The sequence below is a fragment of the Pterocles gutturalis genome, unplaced genomic scaffold (genome assembly GCF_000699245.1).
Source record: "Pterocles gutturalis isolate BGI_N339 unplaced genomic scaffold, ASM69924v1 scaffold19973, whole genome shotgun sequence".
Taxonomy (NCBI): Eukaryota; Metazoa; Chordata; class Aves; order Pterocliformes; family Pteroclidae; genus Pterocles; species Pterocles gutturalis.
The window spans coordinates 336-18,419 of record NW_010118523.1 but is presented as its reverse complement, the minus strand read 5'-3'; the positions used below and the strand labels follow the sequence as shown (position 1 = coordinate 18,419).

At 58.7% G+C, this 18,084-nt stretch overlaps 2 protein-coding genes across 2 annotated transcripts in view; one reads left to right on the top strand and one right to left on the bottom strand.

Annotated features, from left to right (window-relative positions):
- IPO13 (importin 13) overlaps window positions 1-15,437 on the top strand; it is a 21,276-nt gene extending 5,839 nt beyond the window's left edge. Inside the window, exons 2-19 of the mRNA XM_010076249.1 lie at window positions 71-211; window positions 394-535; window positions 1,359-1,525; window positions 1,884-2,004; window positions 2,312-2,459; window positions 2,593-2,774; window positions 3,619-3,645; window positions 4,372-4,506; window positions 4,736-4,879; window positions 5,271-5,351; window positions 5,914-6,051; window positions 6,135-6,231; window positions 8,064-8,116; window positions 14,382-14,448; window positions 14,603-14,661; window positions 14,802-14,891; window positions 15,045-15,226; window positions 15,350-15,437. Coding sequence (XP_010074551.1) covers window positions 71-211; window positions 394-535; window positions 1,359-1,525; window positions 1,884-2,004; window positions 2,312-2,459; window positions 2,593-2,774; window positions 3,619-3,645; window positions 4,372-4,506; window positions 4,736-4,879; window positions 5,271-5,351; window positions 5,914-6,051; window positions 6,135-6,231; window positions 8,064-8,116; window positions 14,382-14,448; window positions 14,603-14,661; window positions 14,802-14,891; window positions 15,045-15,226; window positions 15,350-15,437 — 2,062 coding nt within the window. The remainder of the gene's footprint in view (window positions 1-70; window positions 212-393; window positions 536-1,358; window positions 1,526-1,883; window positions 2,005-2,311; window positions 2,460-2,592; window positions 2,775-3,618; window positions 3,646-4,371; window positions 4,507-4,735; window positions 4,880-5,270; window positions 5,352-5,913; window positions 6,052-6,134; window positions 6,232-8,063; window positions 8,117-14,381; window positions 14,449-14,602; window positions 14,662-14,801; window positions 14,892-15,044; window positions 15,227-15,349) is intronic.
- Window positions 15,438-16,856: 1,419 nt separating this feature from the next.
- DPH2 (DPH2 homolog (S. cerevisiae)) overlaps window positions 16,857-18,084 on the bottom strand; it is a gene marked incomplete at its 5' end in the record, with an annotated part of 1,557 nt that continues 329 nt past the window's right edge. Inside the window, 3 exons of the mRNA XM_010076248.1 lie at window positions 16,857-16,987; window positions 17,073-17,261; window positions 17,405-18,043. Coding sequence (XP_010074550.1) covers window positions 16,857-16,987; window positions 17,073-17,261; window positions 17,405-18,043 — 959 coding nt within the window. The remainder of the gene's footprint in view (window positions 16,988-17,072; window positions 17,262-17,404; window positions 18,044-18,084) is intronic.

Below are 18,084 nucleotides of genomic sequence, written 5' to 3'. Positions count from 1 at the left end.
AGGGATGGATGCCGTGGCAGGTGGTGCCGGTGAGGTGATGCCCGGCACTGATTCAGGCTGTGCTCGCCAGGTATGTGAACACCCTCCTGAAGCTCATCCCCACTGTGCTGGGGCTCCAAGAGCAGCTGCGCCAGGCGGTCCAGAGCGGGGACATGGAGACGTCGCATGGAATCTGCCGCATCGCCGTGGCCTTGGGGGAGAACCACTCCCGGTGAGTGCTGGGGACAGTCCCCAGGAGAGGGAACCCAGGAGGGGACCCTGCAGCAGCTTGCTGTTTCCCACGTCTTTGTCCAGCACCTTTCCTGCCCCGGGCGATGTGTGTCAGGGCGGGCGGAGGAGCCAGGCTCAGGCTCACGGGGTGGTGCCGCCCTGACTGTGCTCTCTGCTCCCCAGGGCTCTCCTGGACCAGGTGGAGCACTGGCAGAGCTTCCTGGCCCTGGTCAACATGATCATGTTCTGCACCGGCATCCCTGGGCACTACCCCGTCAACGAAACCACCAGCTCCTTGACACTCACCTTTTGGTACACGCTGCAGGTCAGTGCCTGTCGTGGGGCAGCTGCCTGGGTCCTGCACTGCGGGCAGGGCTGGGGACACCGCTGCAGCGGGGACAGGGGCACGGCCACATTTGCTCCCCAGGGATGCCCCACTCCTCACCCTGCACTCACAGCTGCCACAGGGCACATAACTCAGAAATGCTGGCCCTGTGGCTTGCTTTTTCCATCCTCAGTCTTCCTTGGAAGTCTGAGCCAGCCTTTAAGGGCCTTGTTAACATAACTAAAACTTCTGCTAGGATTTTTTCCCAGCAGCAGACCTGATTGTTTAGCTCCGCTGCCAGGCTGGCAGCCGGGGTCTCTCAGAGGAGGAAAGAGAGGGCTGCCCAGTGTGGGGTCACTCTCCCAGGGCCAGTGTTCCACCCTGCCACATCATGCTCTATTTTTAGCCCCCATTCATCCCCCCAGCTCTATTTCTCTGCACTCTGATGCGGTGTGGCTGAGCATGAGGAGGGAGGGTGGCAATGTCTGCACAGGGGGGCTCCGAGGCAGATGTGCTCCCAAGGCAGCGGTGCTCCCCAGGCAAGGACATGGCTCGGCAGTGCTACCTCGCTGTAGCTGTGCTGTCCTCAAACGCCCAAGGGTCCACCCGGCTGCTGGGCCTTCTGGCATCTTGCCTACAGATGATGCTGCTACTGTGGAAGGGCTCAGCATCAGGTGGACTTTGGGGAGCTGGAAATGCAGCCTCTGAGGTGGGACAGGTCCTCCTAGCCCTGGGAGATGCCCCTGCCCCCCACACAATTGGGCATGCTGGCTCTGTTTTCTTTCCCGTGCAAGACCTGATGTGTTCCTCCTCCTGCTGCCAGGATGACATTCTCTCCTTCGAGCCGGACAAGCAGGCGGTGTACCAGCAGGTCTACAGGCCTGTCTACTTCCAGCTGGTGGATGTGCTGCTGCACAAAGCCCAGTTCCCCTCCGATGAGGAGTATGGCTTCTGGTCTTCAGATGAGAAGGAGCAATTTCGGATATACAGGTACATCTGGAGCCGGCCTTTCCTGGGTAGCAGGACTGGGACATGTTGCTCCCTGCCTGGATGTGACTTTGGGCTCAGAGGTGGGTTTGGTTGTCAAGCAGGCAAGGACACAGGCAAGATCTTGCCTCCTGGAGCCTGAGCACCATGGGGCGACCTAAGGAGGGACACAGAGGAGATTCCCTCCACCAAGAGTTGTTTTGGCTGTGGTGGCGATATGGAAATAAGCTGGTGTTGTGGCATTGCACCAGTTGCCCTGCCTAGGAATGCCTGGCAGCGGGAGGGGAAGTAGTGTGTCCACATGTGGAGTGCTCTGCACGGGATGGGGACAGTGTTCAGAGACCCTCAACGTTCTCTGCAGGGTGGACATCTCTGACACGCTGATGTACGTGTATGAGATGCTGGGTGCTGAGCTCCTGAGCAGCCTCTATGACAAACTGGGACGTCTCCTGACCAACACGGAGCAGCCGTCCACATGGCAGGTGAGCGAGGGGGCCTGGGTGCCAGGCTGCTGGCTACGAGCCCCTAGGGGACCTATCCTGACCATGGGGTGTTGAGAGCAAAGGGCTGTGATAGAGGCAAGGAGCATGACCACCTTGCTAGCACATCTGTGGGCTCTCTGGAGTCTGCTGGAAGGAGGAACAGGTCTTCTTCTGCCTCCCTGTCCTTAGCACTGCCCAGGGACCAGCCTCCTCAGCCACTGCGGGGGGTACTGAGCTAGTGCCTGGGGCTGGGGTGCACATCAGGGGTCAGCATGTGGCTCTGACGGTGCCTCTCCCACCCTGGCAGCACACGGAGGCCTTGCTCTATGGATTCCAGTCCATCGCCGAGACCATCGATGTGAACTACTCTGACGTTGTGCCAGGGCTGATCGGCCTCATTCCCCGGATCAGCATCAGCAACGTGCAGCTTGCCGATACCGTCATGTTCACTATAGGTGAGGCCTTTGCCCTGTGAGACCGCTCCTGCCCAGCAATAACAGCAGCGAAAAGCAAAGCTGAGCATCCTGGGATGCAGGGAGCAAGAGCCCATGGTGCGGTCCCGGGGTCTGATCCTGTCTGTGTGCTCAGGGGCCCTGTCGGAGTGGCTGGCTGATCACCCCGTCATGATTAACAACGTGCTGCCGCTGGTGCTCCAGGCCTTGGGCAACCCTGAGCTCTCCATCTCCAGCGTCTCCACCCTGAAGAAGATCTGTCGGGAGTGCAAGTACGACCTGCCGCCCTATGCCGCCAACATCGTTGCCGTGTCCCAGGTAGGAGCTGGATGCAGATGGACATGTGGCAGTGAGCTGGGATGTGTTCTGTGGAAACCCTTTCCTCCCCATGGATCAGGGCAGGGGGATGTAGAACAGCAGCTCAGAGCATCTTGCTTGGTGTGGGTGACTTGTCTATCCTGTTCCTAGGCCAACAGACCCAGCTGGCAGGCCCCATCTCCTGCTGAGAGTGCAGAAATGGCAGGCACAACTGCCAAGGAGTCCAATGGGGTTGCACATTGGCACCCATCCTTTCCCTGGGGTTTGGTTGCCTTGTGGGGAGCGGCATCCTGCCAGCTCTGCACCTGCCAGGCAGCTGGTGCTGCTGCTGGGCATCTTGGGGGGCATCCTGGGGTTCAAGCCCCTCCACAGAGACTTAGCTGGTCCCTGCAGTGCCGGGGCAGCTTGTCCCATGGTCTTTCTTGACTCAAGATTTGGGACAGATGGAACTCAGCGTCCGAAGGCACTAGGAGGAGGGCTGGGGTGTGCATGGGAGCAGAGAGGGGCCAGTGGAGGGCATGAGCCTCTGCTCTTGGAGCCTGGGGGACACCGTCGCTGGGGTAAGGAGGCCCTGGCTGAGGTTGGCTCCTTGCGCTGTCCTGCAGAGTCCTTCCGAGGCAGGGCTCCCCTCAATGGGTGGCTGAGGGGGCTGGCTGGAAGAAGAGCTTACCAGGGGACAAGGATTTGTGGCTTGTGGGGAGGCTGTGTGGAGCCATGTGCTGCTTGTCTGTGCCCACACTGGTGTCAGTTGTCTTGAACTCCTGCGCCAGTCCTGCCTCCTGGAAGGGAAGGGGCTTTCTGCAGCACTCACCCTCCTCTTTCTCTCTCCCCTTCCATTCGGCAGGAGGTGTTGATGAAGCAGATTCACAAGGTAAGAGGCTTACACCTCTGGCTGGTTTTGCTTGCCCCCATTAGTTGTGCTCAGCTGAAGACACGAGGGGTGCCATCGCAAACTGGGCTGTCTCCAGAGGAGAGCTCAGCGCTGCAGCCATCATATGCAGGGCTGGGAGTACCTGCTGGCTGCCCCTCGCTGTGCTGCTGGGCTCCCACTGCACGTGGGCTGGGGTCACGCTGGGGGGGTATGTCCCCATAGAGAGGGAAGCCCCAGGGAGACTTAACTCTAGCAGTTCCCAGTCCCTCCAAGCCCAAGGGTGCCAAGATGGCAGGCATGTCTTCAGGAGAAAAAAGGAAGGAGAGAAGTGTGGGGACAGAGGCCAGGCTGTGCCTGTGACCAGGATGGGGTGGGACACTTGACCCCACAGGGGCTGAGGCGGGTCTGTGAAAGGGATGGTGTGCTGAGGCAGGGCGAGTGGTGCCAGCACGAAGATTGCTGGGCACCAGCTGGTCTTTTCTTGGCAGGTTGCTGGGAAGAGGCCAGCTGTGCTGGTGGCAGAATGCCTGTTCCCTGGGTTCTGCTGTGCTGGCAGGGAGCTGCTCCCCTCTCCTGCAGTGAGATGTGCCTAGGGTGACCCAGATAGAGCAGCTCAGGAGCTGCAGCACATGGGGGTCCTGGTTTTGCTGGCTGGGCCCCTGACAGCTGTCTTAGGGCTGCAGGCTGGGCAGTGACCTGCTCCGTTGTGTCTCCTCTCTGTCCCAGACGAGCCAGTGCATGTGGCTGATGCAGGCTCTTGGTTTCCTGCTCTCTGCGCTGCAAGTGGAGGAGATCCTGAAGAACCTGCACTCCCTGATTACCCCCTACATCCAGCAGCTGGAAAAGCTGGCTGATGAAACGGTGAGTGGCTCATGCTGCCTCCATCCAGAAGTGGCTTCTCCTGCTGGCTGTAGCCCTGGGGCTGCTGTGTTGAAGCAGGGCTCTCAAACGTGAGCTGGAGAGAGCGCAGTGTGGGGAACCCATCTCTGGCTCTTTGCCTCTGCAGTCCTGGTTCCTCAGGATCCTAAAGGCATGGCTGTGTTTGAGCAGCACAGTCTGTGTCACGCTTTGACTTTATTTTCCCTGGCAGCCCAATCCCTCCAACAAGTTGGCCATCATCCACATTCTGGGCCTGCTCTCCAATCTCTTCACTACCCTAGACATCAGCCACCACGATGATGACCACGAAAGCACCGAGGTCAAGAAGCTGCCAGTGCAGCAAGGACCCAACCCAGTGAGTAGAACAGTAGCTTGATGCTCTTTGCCTCAGCCTGGCCACAGCTACACTACTCACTGCTGTCTCAGAGGGAGAGGGGAATTAATGGGGAATGCAACACGTACTGTGAAGCAGGTGCATTCCAGCTAAAACAACTCTTTCAGCTCAACCCACTGCTTCTGAAGTGGGCAGAGGTGACCTGGAGGATCCCTCCTGGCTGGGTGCTGCTCTGGAGAACAGCCTGGGTGCTGCCTGCCAGCTTTGAGCTGTGCCAGGCTGCTTCGGCTGCTGCAGAGGGGAAGGAGGCAGTGGTGCCTGGAGGGTTGGGTCCAGGCCATGCTTAGGCTTGAATCTCCCCTCCCCAGTGCTGTGGGGACCAGTTCTCTTCAGTGTCTCTTGTTCCTTACAGGTGGTGGTGGTCCTGCAGCAAGTCTTCCAGCTCATACAGAAGGTCCTCAGCAAGTGGCTGAATGATGCCCAGGTGGTGGAGGTAACCAGGCTCCTCCTGAGTACTGCCCTTGCTGACCTGAACTGGGGACAGCAAAGGACGGACACTGGGTGCTGCCCTGTCAGAGGGGTGTCTTTCTGGGTTGTTCAGACCTGTGCTGCTTGCTGCCACCAGCAGCATCTGACTGTCTTGTTGGTCTTGTGCCTCTATCAGCTCTGCTCCTCTCCGGTTACAGAGGCCCTGCCACCAGCAGGGAGATGGGGTCTACCAAACCTATTAAGGGGAGAACTCTGTTCTGCTCTGAACCTGTGATTATCTGGTGTTTCTCCAGTTCACTCAGTCCATGTGCCGCGTCCTGACAGCCACTCTTCCACCTGGCCCTTCCTAGTCTTCCTGCAGCAGTGGTCAGGGTGTTTCCCAGTGTCTGGGAGCATCCCATGCTGCAGGGCAGGGCACCAGCACCAGAGCAGGTCTGAGCCCTCTGCCTGGCTGGTCCCTGTCCCCATTGCCACCTCTTTCCTCCCTTGGGACCTATCCGTCAAGCCCAGGCCCTCCTGGGAGAGGTCTCCTGGTGGCTGTCACTCACACCATCCTTCTCCTGCAGTCTGTCTGTGCCATCTTTGAGAAGTCTGTGAAGACCCTCCTGGATGATTTTGCCCCCATGGTTCCTCAGCTGTGCGAGATGCTGGGGCAGATGTACAGCACCATCCCCCAGGCCTCTGCCATCGACCTCACCCGGCAGGTATGGAGCCCTGCTCGGGGCTGGGGCGGCCAGCAGCAGACAGGGTCAGCAGCAGCTTCAGTCCTCCTCTCTCTCTCTTTCAGCTGGTTCACATCTTTGCCCATGAGCCTGCCCACTTCCCTCCCATCAAGGCCCTCTTCTTGCTCGTTACCTCAGTCACGCTGACCCTCTTCCAGCAAGGTACGTGGGATTAACTCTTCTTCGTGCTGGGGCTGTTGTCAGGCTGTTGCATGCACGGAGTCTGGAGGCGTCTTACCAGGAATGGCTGTTTTCACTCTTAGCTAAGCTAATGGGGCCGTCTCTGTTTCTTGGATTCATCCCAAACCCTGGAAGGTGGGTACCTTCCCTGCAGGGCAGCAGAAGCAGGAGACCCCCGGGTGAGACTCTGGACTGCCATGACAGCCCCGCTTCTGCAGCAGGGCTGGGCATCATGTGCTGCAGGGGTCGAGCCAGAGCTCCAGCCCTGCTTGGCAGGAGATCCTGGGGCTCCTCTGTGGGCCAGTGCTGCTTGTAGTGTCAGGAATCAAGCCCGAGCAGGAAGATATGCGTGTGAACATCTGGGAAATGACTTTTTTCAGAGTCACTGCTGGCAACCAAGTCACTGCTGTGATGCTGAGGATGCTGGCATCCTCCCACAGGGCAGGGGCCCCTCCTCAGCTCACTGCCCACCCTACAAAAAGCGAATGGGGTTAGGACAGGCCCCTCCATACTATGGCTCCCCTCAGCCTCTTGGTGGCTCACCCTGTGACAGGGACAATGTACCTTGGAGCTGCTGGCTCTGGTCCTTCAGCACCTCCACATGCAGTCCCCAAGGGGTCTTGTCCTTTGCTCACAGCCAGGTGCCGGACAGGGTGATGCTGTCCCCCAGCACAAGGCTCAGAGCTCTCAGAGGGGCGGCGGAGGCGTGAGGACCCTTGCTTCATCGTCACGTCACGGTCCGAGCAAATCCTGCTGTGCTGAGGTGTCACTGGGGTCAGCAGCAAGCGAGCTGGAGATCAGGTCCCTGCTTCTGCCAGGGGCGTGTGGGTGTGTACGCCGAAACCCTCTTGGCTCAGCATCTGGGGAGGCCGCGATGCCTCTGATGCCTCCACGCAGCAGCAGGCATGTCTGCAGGAGGAAAGCCGGGGGGACAGAGCCAGAGCTGTGCCAGCACTTGGACACAAGCTTTGCACAGGCAAGGGGCCATCCAGCTCACTGTGTGCCCAGGACTGTGTGCTCACACCCACCCTGTGGATCCCCTTCACTGGGTGGCCAGAACAGGGTGAGCCCCTTCTGCTGAGCCCACGTGTGGCAGGAGATGGGGGGACGCCTGACCCCCACTGATTGTGCACAGTCAGATGCCAAGGTAGGGCGAGTGGTGCTGGCATGGACATCTCCGGGCACTGAGCTGCTCTCTCGCAGGATGCTGGAGGAGACCTTCAGGAGGGCCCTGGACTCAGGGTCGCGGAGAGCATTTGGGAACGGGGCGGGAGGGTGACTGTGCCAGGGGCTCCTGAGCAGCTGGTGCTGGTGACAAGCATGTGCACGCCTGAGCCCGGCCAGGCCCATCAAGCATTTGCTGAGGTGTTGTCGTTCACTTGCAGTTATCTTCCAGGACCAAACGGTGCTCTGAAGACACCCGCTCAGTCCCCACAGTGCAAAAGCTCTAATTCTCCTTTGGGAGATGGTGCCCAGCTAGCCCCTGCTCCTCCTATTCTTCCTCCCCAAGGACACGAAGATCTCCTCCTTGGCTCTGCAGCACCCAGGCGCTAGCTGGAGACCCTGGGGCTTCAGACCCTTTTCTTTGCGGTTTCTTTCTGTTCTTGGGTTCTCCAAGTTTCATGATTTTTTGTATGTTTTGTTTCTTTAACTTGGTTCAAGCTGCTCATGTTGCCCATCCCCTTCCCCACACACCCCTCCTCCCTTACACTCCTGTTTTCACTTGTAAATTCTTTCTGTATCACATAACTATATGATGTTGAGTTGCTGTTTGTATGATTTTTCTCTTAAGTTACATCTTTATTATATTTTAGGGCCCAGGGATCATCCTGATATTGTTGATTCATTTATGCAACTCCTGGCACAGGTGTGTTTTAGTTTCTTATTCATTCACTTTCTGTTCTCTCTCTTTCTCTTTTTAATTCAATTTAAACCTATTTTTAGCTTTCTGTTGACAACGTTTTTTTTCCTTTTAGTTGAATATCGAGTTTCTCCATCTGTTTCCGTGGAAGTTGAAAACAAAACATTCTCCTTTAGTTCTGGGTTCACACCATCCCTAGGGCAGTGCCCTCCTCTGCAGGGCAGCCTCCAGCTGCCACCCCCTCGCCTTGCCGAAGCTGGTGCAGGGAGCTTGGGGCTGCTGCCATGGTCACCCTTGGGTGACAGACAAATTAGAGCATTAAGTGGATGTTTTCCAACCCGTATACCTGCCCTGTGATGGGTCCTCCAGAGCAGGGATGAGCTGAGCCGGTGGCTCAGGGCCAGTGGGAGGAGGCCCCTGCCCACCGGGGCTTGGCTCTGAGCAACGTGCTTGTGACGGTGTCCAGCCCTGCCAGGGTGGCACACTGCCTCCCGCCCTGGCAGCCTCTCGGGGTGTTAGCAGCTCCTGTGACTGCAGGACAGGAGCACTCCCGTGCCACCAGCTCAGCAGTGCACAGAGATGTTTTGCATTGGCGTGGAGGGGGCCGCAGGCTGGCTCACGGGGCTGTCACTCGTGTCACAGCTGGCAGTGGGCAGGCAGGGACAGTGCTGTGCTATGTGTGTATATACACTGGTCAGGAGCAGCGGGGCCGTGGCCCTGGAGGGTGAAGTCCTGATGTCCTTGATGCAGTCAGTGTCCCTGTCACAGACCAGAGGGTGGGTCGGTGGCAAGGAGGGGCCCGGCAGAGTGGCTTCCTGCTTTGTTTCTGTAATGGCGAGACCTCTAACCACACGTGCTGGCCCAGCGGCTGTGCAGGAACACCACCCAGGCAGCTGCCAGCGCTGTGGCCATCCTGCCCTCGCCATCAGCTCAGGAGGGGTCTGGCACAGACAGGTGCTGAGCCATCAGCCCCCTCCCACAGCTGCTTGGCCCACGTGCGGGTCTTGCAGGATGGAGTGGGTGGGGGGGCTGCAGCTCACCGGCCCAGGCAGGGTCTGCGCCTTTCAGGTCTCAATTTCATGCCCAGATCCCGTTGAGACCCATTGCATCTCACAAGCCTTATTGCAGGATTTTATTCCCTTGCTTTTCATCTTGAAAGACATAATGTAATCAAGGTTATCAGAAAGCATTCGCAGCTTTTGCAGGTGCCGGTTTTGGAAGCTGTGACCTTTTAACAAGGGTCTCGAACATGATGGGAGGATGGTAATGGGGTCTGTGCGTGAGGTTCCTGGAGGTGTCCTCCCCAGCCACTCGGTGCTAGCGGGACCTCCACTCCAGCACTGTGCCCAGTTCGGGGCACAGCATTTCTGTAGATACAGACCAGAGAGCACAGAGAAGAGCATCTGGGAGGATGACCAACTTGTACACATGGTGAGGAGGAAAGGCTGGTGGGAGCCTGAGGAGCTATAGGAGTCTTGGAGTGTGTAAAAGGTAATGTCCCAGTAATACGTAAAAACCCCTTTTCTGTGGTCCTCGAGCGGGACAAACAGTAAGGAGAGGAAGTAATGGAAAAAAGGATCCAGGTCACGCAGTGGGAGATCTTTCTAAGAGTTCAGGAAAGCACTAGAACGTCACTTGGGGAGCTGCTGTCTCTTGGAGGGCTTGAAAGGATTCAACAAGCCTTGGAGGGCAGGTAGAGGTGATCCTGCCAGGGGGTAGGGCTTTAGGTGACCCCAGGAGGCACTTCCAAGTCTATTTGTTGTTTCTTTGGAAAGTGCTGAGTTTCTCTCTCACTTGGTCTCCTTCTCTGTGTCTGGACACGGCACACTTGTGCTTTCTTGGAGAGAAAAGTGCAACCGTGCTGCACATCTATGGGGTGTGCTGTGAGAGCAAACACCACCCATCCCGACTGCTGGGAGGCTGTTCCCTGCTGCCCTCACGGGCAGGATCTGCAGGCAGCGCTGGGGCAGCATGCTGGCAGCTGGGCTGGTCTCTAGTGTGCCAGTCTCTGAACAGCCTCCATCCTTCAGAGGCCCTGCTGCAGGAGCAGCTCCGAGGCTCCTGCCTCCAAGGCGGCTCCGTCCTTGATCACTGCGAGACGTCTGACATCGTGCTGCCAGGCCACCACTGCCCACTCAAGACCTGGTGTTTTCCTGGGCTTTTACTTCCAGCAATGCCACAGAGACCATCCTCTCTCTTCACACACAGGACTTGTTTCAAGGTTTCCTCCTCTTCCTTGGCCTCTTCCCAAACTGATGATCTGGCAGGGTGCTTTGAAACCCATCAAGAAGTATCCCTGCCATCCCTGTTTGCTCCTTGCTCTCAGAACTTCAAGAGCTGCCTGATGGCAGAGGTGGGTCCAGCCTGTCCTTTCCAGAAGGCCATGCTCTGCAGTGATGCCATTCAGTATTTGCAGATCGAAGGATTAAAGTCGGAGAGAACTGCAGATCTCTTCAGATGATTTCCATGTGGTGGGGGCTGTATTTTCATCCCAGCCTGCTCTGCCTGCAGAGCCCTTGGCAAAGAAATGCATCTTCCAGACCAGCAGCGTGTTTCAACCCAAGAGTGTGTCAAGGTGGAGATTTTCCCACTTCCCTGCCTGTCTGCTCCTGTGGTTGATCACCTCGGTGGAAATACCATCTTCCCTGTTTCACATTTGTCTGGTTTCTCCTTGCAGGCAGTGTTTTTGTCCTCTCCCTCTGCTAGCGAGTACTCTCCTATCTTCTGATAACTCAGAAGCAGCTCCTTCCTCCTGGTAGCTGCCCAGCAGCCCTCTGTCACCAGCTCTCAGGGAGCCGTCTCTCTGTGTGACAGGATTTCAGTTGACTTTACAGTGTCTTTATTTGGGCTTGATTGCAACCTGTGGGACTGCCCAGTTGGTGCGGCTGATCATTTTACCACCGTGTTAATTGACAGTCCACTCTTGACGATGGCTGGCTGATCAGGAGAGCATGCTGGCTTAAACCAAATGTCTTACTGATGCCGGAGACCCTGGAGTTACTACTTGAAGTATAGAATAACCAGTTGGCTGTAAGGCTGCATGGAGCAGTGCTAGCAGCCTTTGCAGGGAGATCTGTCCTCAGCTACTCCCCTCCTGCCTCCACTGTGTGCTGAGGATGGTGCAGAGCATCGCTGCTGCTGTCCCTGAGGTGACCGTCCCACCCACAGGGCTGTGGGGCTCAGTGCCACCCACCCAGCTGCAGTGCCTGGGACGAGGACCACAGAGCCGCCGTGGCTGGGGCTTGCACCCGGGTCTGCGTTGGCAAAAACAGGCAGGTTCTGGTGTTTGGGAGCTTTTGCCTGCTCCCTGGCCAGCTGGTATCACTTGTGTGTGGGCTCCTGGTTGCAGGTAGGATTTTGGGGCTCTCCAGCCCGGGGACTGCAGGCACATCCACCCAGCCCGGCAGGGCTCCGTGCCAGCACCTCGGGAGCACTGCAGTGACCTCCCCAGGACAGACTGGGCGAGCAGGGCCTTACCAGGCAGAAGATGCAGGACTGACCTTCTGTGAGGGCACCGACAGTGCCTAGCCAGGCACAGCCAGTGCCATCGCCAACATCCCTCTCTTCTTGGGCTGGTCCAGGCTGCAAGCAGCAGTCCTAGAGCTCTCCACCACACCTGCTCCAGCCAGAGTCACAGAGCTCCGTGGAGGATGCAGACTCAGCACCCCCTCTCCCCAGCAGGCAGGGGCTGGCTGTGCCCTTTCCAAAGCTTCAGGCTCTGCTCTGCCGAGTGTGTAGTCTGGGAAGAGATGGTGGTGCCAGACACAAGAGCTTGATCTGTGTGTTCTGGGGAGCTGCAGGAGCTGGCTGTGCAGCCCCACACTGTCAGCTGGGCACAGAAGAAGAGCCTGCTCTGAAGACCTGTCTGGGGGTCTCCCAGCTGCCGTGGAGAAGCACCCAACTGCCTTTCTGTGACAGCCTGCAGGACAGCCCTTGCCGGACAGAAGAGATGGTGGTGCCAGACACAAGAGCTTGATCTGTGTGTTCTGGGGAGCTGCAGGAGCTGGCTGTGCAGCCCCACACTGTCAGCTGGGCACAGAAGAAGAGCCTGCTCTGAAGACCTGTCTGGGGGTCTCCCAGCTGCCGTGGAGAAGCACCCAACTGCCTTTCTGTGACAGCCTGCAGGACAGCCCTTGCCGGACAGCCAGTGCCTACCTCTGCAGTGGCTGCTGCAGCAGAGGATGTGGGGGGACTTTTAAAAGCGTTTAAAGACCTGTCCCCATACTAGAATGTGTGAGCAGAGCTGCTCTGGCAGGAGACTGGCCGTAAGAGGCCCCAGAGCTGGAGCAGGGATCCTGGTGCTGGGAAAGAGCAGTTGGACCTACCTGGTGCTGCTGGCTAATGAGAGAAGCACCACAGGGCCCCATCTCATGGGGGTAAAAAAGCATCTCGTGTCTACATTAGGCGTGCATGTGTGGCAGGGAGCTCTCCCACTGCTGGCACGCTTTCCCCTGTGGCACTGGCAGAGTAAGGAGCAGATGCTGCAGCGAGCCTGCAGGAGAGCTTGGCGGGTCTGGTTTGGCTGGGAAAGCACCCTGCAGGTAGGTGGCAACCTGAACACATTGGAAGACTCTTATGCCAGCTGAACGGGCTTGCAATGTGCAGGGCAGGTTAAAACCAGCCCCTTGGACAGGCAGGGTAGAGGAACCTGCAGCTGGGTGGTATCGCAGGAGCCAGCTGCCCTCGAGCAGCATGCTGCTGGGGGAGAGGCTCATGGTCACTGCTCTGGAGCCCGCGCCAGCACCCAGCAGGGGTGGTCTCCCATGGCCAAAACTGCAAGGGCGCTTGCAAACATTTGTCCAGTATGGGGCTGACTAGACAGCAGCAGGCATGATGAGTGGATGTCCCTAAACCACTGCCCAGCCACTAGCTAGCCTTCCGATGTTGGTGCTAGTGCGTCAGGATTGTGCCCTCAGTCTGTATATACACACACAGGTATAATGCGGCCACTGATCGCCCTGTGACGGTCTCTGTTTGTATCTAGCAAGGAAGCAGGTCCCTGTGATTGTGCCATCTCCGCCTGGTACAGCAGTGCCTTTGGTGCCCAAACCCGAGTCCTCTTTTGCAGCATGTGGTACATAGGGTCAGAAAGGAGATGGAGTAACCCTGAAACCTCGGCTTCTGGGTCTCCAGCATATGTTCTCTGCACTGGGCAGATGGCTGTGGGCTTTCCCTGGAGAAGAAAGAGTGAGAAATAAGTCTGTTTTGCTCCAACTAGACCATGGCTGTGGGCAGATGGCCGTGTGTCCTGGGCACTGCTGGCTGAAAGCTGTCCTTGCTTTCGTCCCTGGGAGCAGGCTCAGAGGGCGGCGGTGGTCCTGCACACAGCTCAGCCTGAGGGCTGCCTGCCCTGGTCTCCTGCTCGCCAAGCTCCAGGCACAGAGTGGGGCCACTCCAGTGCTGTGGCTGCTGTCCCCGGTGTCACAGTGACAGCAGGGCAGGAGGCATGGCTGCCATCCCCAGTGCTGGCCCGTAGCGGTGGGCATGGTGGCATGGTGGGTCAGGGCATGGACGTGGCCACCTTACATAGCAGGGCTCCCTGTGGCAGGGCAGAAGCCCTTCCCATAGAGTGGAAGGTGCAAGGTGAAACGTTTCTGTCCAGTAACTGCCCAGTGCCAGCACAGGGGAGACAAGCCACTGCACAAGTTGCCACAGCTCAGGGTGTCCCCAGCAGCAGTGCCTGACCCCCACAGAGGCGGGTGGAATTGCTGTGGGACAGGAACAATAAAACAAAGCTTTTCTGATCTCAGACTTGCTGCTCAGGAACTGCCAAGCAATGTTGTCATCTCGTTGTCATCTGTACCTGGAGCCCAGAGAGAGCTGCTGGTCCAGGCTGGGGTTACTGCTTGAACCAGTTGCTGTGACCCCTGGGAACGTCAGCATCTTCCAGAGGAGAGGAGCAAAGCACACGGGTGGCTGGTCTCTGCTGGCTGCCTTGTCCTGGCAGTGCCTGGCCTGTGCTGGTGGGACAGGAGCCCTCCGTCCCATCTCTGTATGCAAAGGGTTTGTGTGTACACCACCATGGCATCTGTCCTCAGGTCCTGGGGTCTGTGGTCCCAGAGCATAGCACACTGCCTGGCTGTTTGATTGACATTTTCCTGGGGGGGAAGTGATGGTTTCCTGCTGTACTGTGTGAATCTGCCATGTACCGTGGGTGCGGACAGGTAAGTGTGCAGCCAGGCAAAGGCTGGCTGGGGCACCGGGTTCCTTGGAGGCTTCCTAGCTGCCTCAGCAGCGCTGGATTCATGCTGCCCGTCTGTGTGCCTTGCAGGCTCTGAAGAGGAAGCCGGACCTCTTCCTGTGTAGCAACCTGGATGTCAAAGCGGTGTTTCAGTGTGGTGAGTACCGTGGGCATGGGCAGGTGTCCCAAATCATGCTGTGAAGCCAGCCTGCTCCTCCCACGGAGCCGGGCACAGGCACTGGGGACCACAGGGCTGATTTGGGATGGCATGTGGTGTTCTGGCTGCTAACCTGAGCGATTTGTGCCCACAGGTGTCCTTTCGCTCAAGTTCCCCGAGGCCCCAACAGTCAAAGCATCCTGTGGATTTTTTGTGAGTATCGTGGCATCATGTGCCCCGTCCCCCTCCGCCCCATCAAGAGTGGGGAGGGCAGGAGTGGGGCTGCAGGCTGGGGCAGGTGCTGTGGTGTGGAGCCTGCCCTGGCCCTGAGCAGGCTGGGTGCTGTGTTGCAGACAGAGCTGCTGCCGCGCTGCGGAGAGATCGCCCCAGTGGGACAGGTCGTGCATGAGAACGGCAAAGTGCTGCTGCAGGCAGTGCTGGAGGTGAGCGACACTGGAACTGAGGGCTCCCCATCAGGGCACAGGCAGCCTGGGACTCTGTTCCCAGGTGGCACCCGTGCAGAGCTGGGGCAGAGAGCCCGGCAGCGTGGGTGGGTGCAGGCAGGGGGTCAGCAGGGTCTGTCTGCTTTGTGGCAGGGTGTTGGTGGCCAGGCCTCCCGCAGCCTCATGGATCACTTTGCAGAAATCCTCTTTGCCTTGAACAAGCACTGCTTCAGCTACCTGAGCATCTGGATCAAGGAGGCCATGCAGCAGGATGGCTTCCCCTCAGCCCGTGTCAGCCCTGAGCAGAAGGAGACCTTCAGCCAGCAGATCCTCAGGTTTGTGCACCCCTCCCTGGGGTGGCTGTGCCCCACGTGGTGGGAATGACCCCACACACACACACCCACACGTGGCGAGGTGTGTCCCTCCTGCTTCACGCTTGTCCCCTCCCTCCGTCTTAGCAGAGAGCGTGTGAACAAGAGCCGTTTGAAGGAGTTCACCCTGCTGTGCCGAGGGCTGCATGGCACGGAGTACGCAGCAGACTACTGAGCACCTGGCCAGGACCGTGGACAATTTGCCCAGACCAGCTCTTCCCCACAAGGAAGCCCCCCTTATCCTCCCTGCCCTGCTGCAGTACGGCTCGTAGAATAACCCTCCACCTAGAATTAACCCACTTGGGATGCTCCTCAGCTAGATTTGGTGGCCGCATCTTGGTGTCAGCATCTTTGTTCCCCCAGCATGTTCCCCCCTTGCAGGGGATGGGAGTGCCGGCTGCAGGAGGGGGCGGTGGCGGAGGGGAAGCCTGGGCAGGACTGCCCCAGCACGGGCTGCCCCATGCCTGGGCTACTGGCCCTTCCCCAGCACTTCCCGTGGGTGCCAGTGCCCCACGGCAGGGACGCTGCCCCTGTGCCCACAGCAGTGGCTGGCTGGGCAGGGGGACTTGCCCCCTGCTCGTTTGTATGTGTGTGGTTGGGAGGGGGGGAGGCCCTGCACCTAATTATATTAAGAATATTTCTATGTTGTGGCTGTCATTATTGCAGTGACTGGACTGTACCTGCCCCTTGCCTCTGGGGCAAAGCCCATGCGAGGGGGTTGAATCAAGGCTGGGGTGCCTCAAAGCCTCCTCTCCCCCTGGCTGCAGGAGCAATAGTGAAAACCAGTCTCTCCTGCTCGCCCTGTTCTCCTGCCCACCTTGTAGCAGCTCATGGAGCAGATCACAGGGCAGAAACGGTTCTGCCCCACATGAGAGGGGCCAGACTCCATCCCTGCCGAATGCAGGGTCTTCCCTGGAGCACGTGATGTGTGCACCCCACTCCTGTTCCTTGGAGCAGGTGAAGGGCTTGCTCATCCTCAGAGCCCTCTCCCCTTTGCCTCAGTTCCCCAGCCCAGCCTGTGAACGTGCTTTCATTTCTAGGGGTCGCAGATCTGGTTTTCTGTTCTCTTGGGCTGATTTTAGCTGACACACAGGGCTGCACGCCCCAAGCAGGCACCATGATCTGTGTTTTTACTCTGGGATGTCTGGTATCCCCTGTCTGCACTCCACAGCTCATGTTTTATTCTAGGAGACGATTCACTCACAAGTCCTTTTCAGTTCAGCTTTAGTTAGCAGCAGTAGCCCACAAAAGCCTCGAGTCCCAGTGCTGTCAGCTTGTGTGAAGCTGTGACCTTTCTGTGTAGGGCCAAAGCTGCCCTGTACTGGGGAGCCCTCAGAGGCCGGGTCTGGGCCAAGCGCCTGTCCTGGCCCTGCTGCCATGCTGGCCATGAGCCCTGTGGTGCCGCGGGCATCCCGGAACGCACATGCAGTTCCTGCTCTCCCACTGTGGTACTACTGACCCAAGGCCGCATCCAGCACGGGGCCAGATGGTGGCAGGTCTGGACCCTCATCAGACCCTCCCGTGTCCAACACCCGGTGGCACGCAATGCCTGGGCCCCCACATGCCCCCGGCTCCTGCCGATTCTGCTGCCGGATCAGGGTTGCTCACGCCCCTCGTCCTCGTAGGCAATGGCAATCCCTCGTCGGCCCTGCACAGCCTTGGAGACGGGTGTCTGCCCCAAACGCTGCTCCAGGCCCCGCCAGCTGCGGGACTCCAGGAAGGAGGCTGGGAGGAGAGAGAAAGGGAATTGTTACTGGGAGCAGGGACGCTGCACCAGGGCTCAGCCCCACCACGAAACTGAATCACAAACCAGCAGGGCTGATCTCTGCGAGAGCCCGTGTCTGGTCCCTGCAGGCCAGGGCGGTGCTGGGGGGCAGTTGAGGGGCAGTTGGGGTGTCGCAGAGGTGTGTGGCACGCATCTCCCCTGTGATCAGCGAGATGTCAGGAACAGCCTCCGCTGCAGGGATAGCTAGTGGGAGCTCAATGTGCGCACAGGCACCTGCCAAGAAACAGTAACATCAGTCTGGTCCTCACATCTATCCTCTGGTCAGCACAGAGCCAGGGCAACCACAGTCTCCCTGCAAGGGAGCAGGGCAGGATGTGTCCCAGCACGGTGCTGGGCAGCTGGCTTCCAGCTCCTACCTGGCAGCAGGTCTCGGAAGTCAGTGAGGTAGTTCCCTGTCCACTCCCGGGCTGGGTTACAGGCCAGCTCCAGCTCATAGGGAGTCACGATAGGCCGGTAGAAGTCACTGGAGTCCAGTAGGGAGTTCTGAGCACAGGCCACCAGGACAAAGATGTCCACCTCCAGGAAGTTGGCTAGCTTGGCAGGGTTTGGCTTCCCCACAGCCAGTGTGTAGCTGCGCTTGCCAGCCCGGCGCAGAAGCTCCCGGAGGTGCTGCAGCACGACCAGGTAGCCCACCACACCGAGGGTGCCCACCAAGATGCCCACCACCTGAGCGTCCCGGGCCCGCTCCACCAGGTAGAGGCGTCGCATCAGGGCCCGGTTGACATTGAGGGTCTCGCGACGGCCGCAGCCGGTGGTGGGGTCAAAGGAGCTGAAGGGGCAGCGGTTCCAGGTCAGCATGAAGCTGGTGAGGGACAGACCCTCGGCTCCCACGTAGAACATGGCACAGTCCTCCAGCCCTCCCGCTGCCTCCACGCGGAACTGGCGACCAAACTGCTGCACCTCCCCAGGCGGTGCGGGGCCAGGAGGGTCCCCACACACCACCCTGGAGAAAACAATATTAGGGTACTCAGGGCACAACTGCTGCTCCAGTTCACCTGAAGAGAGAGAGAGAGAAAGGAGTGAGAATGAAACACGG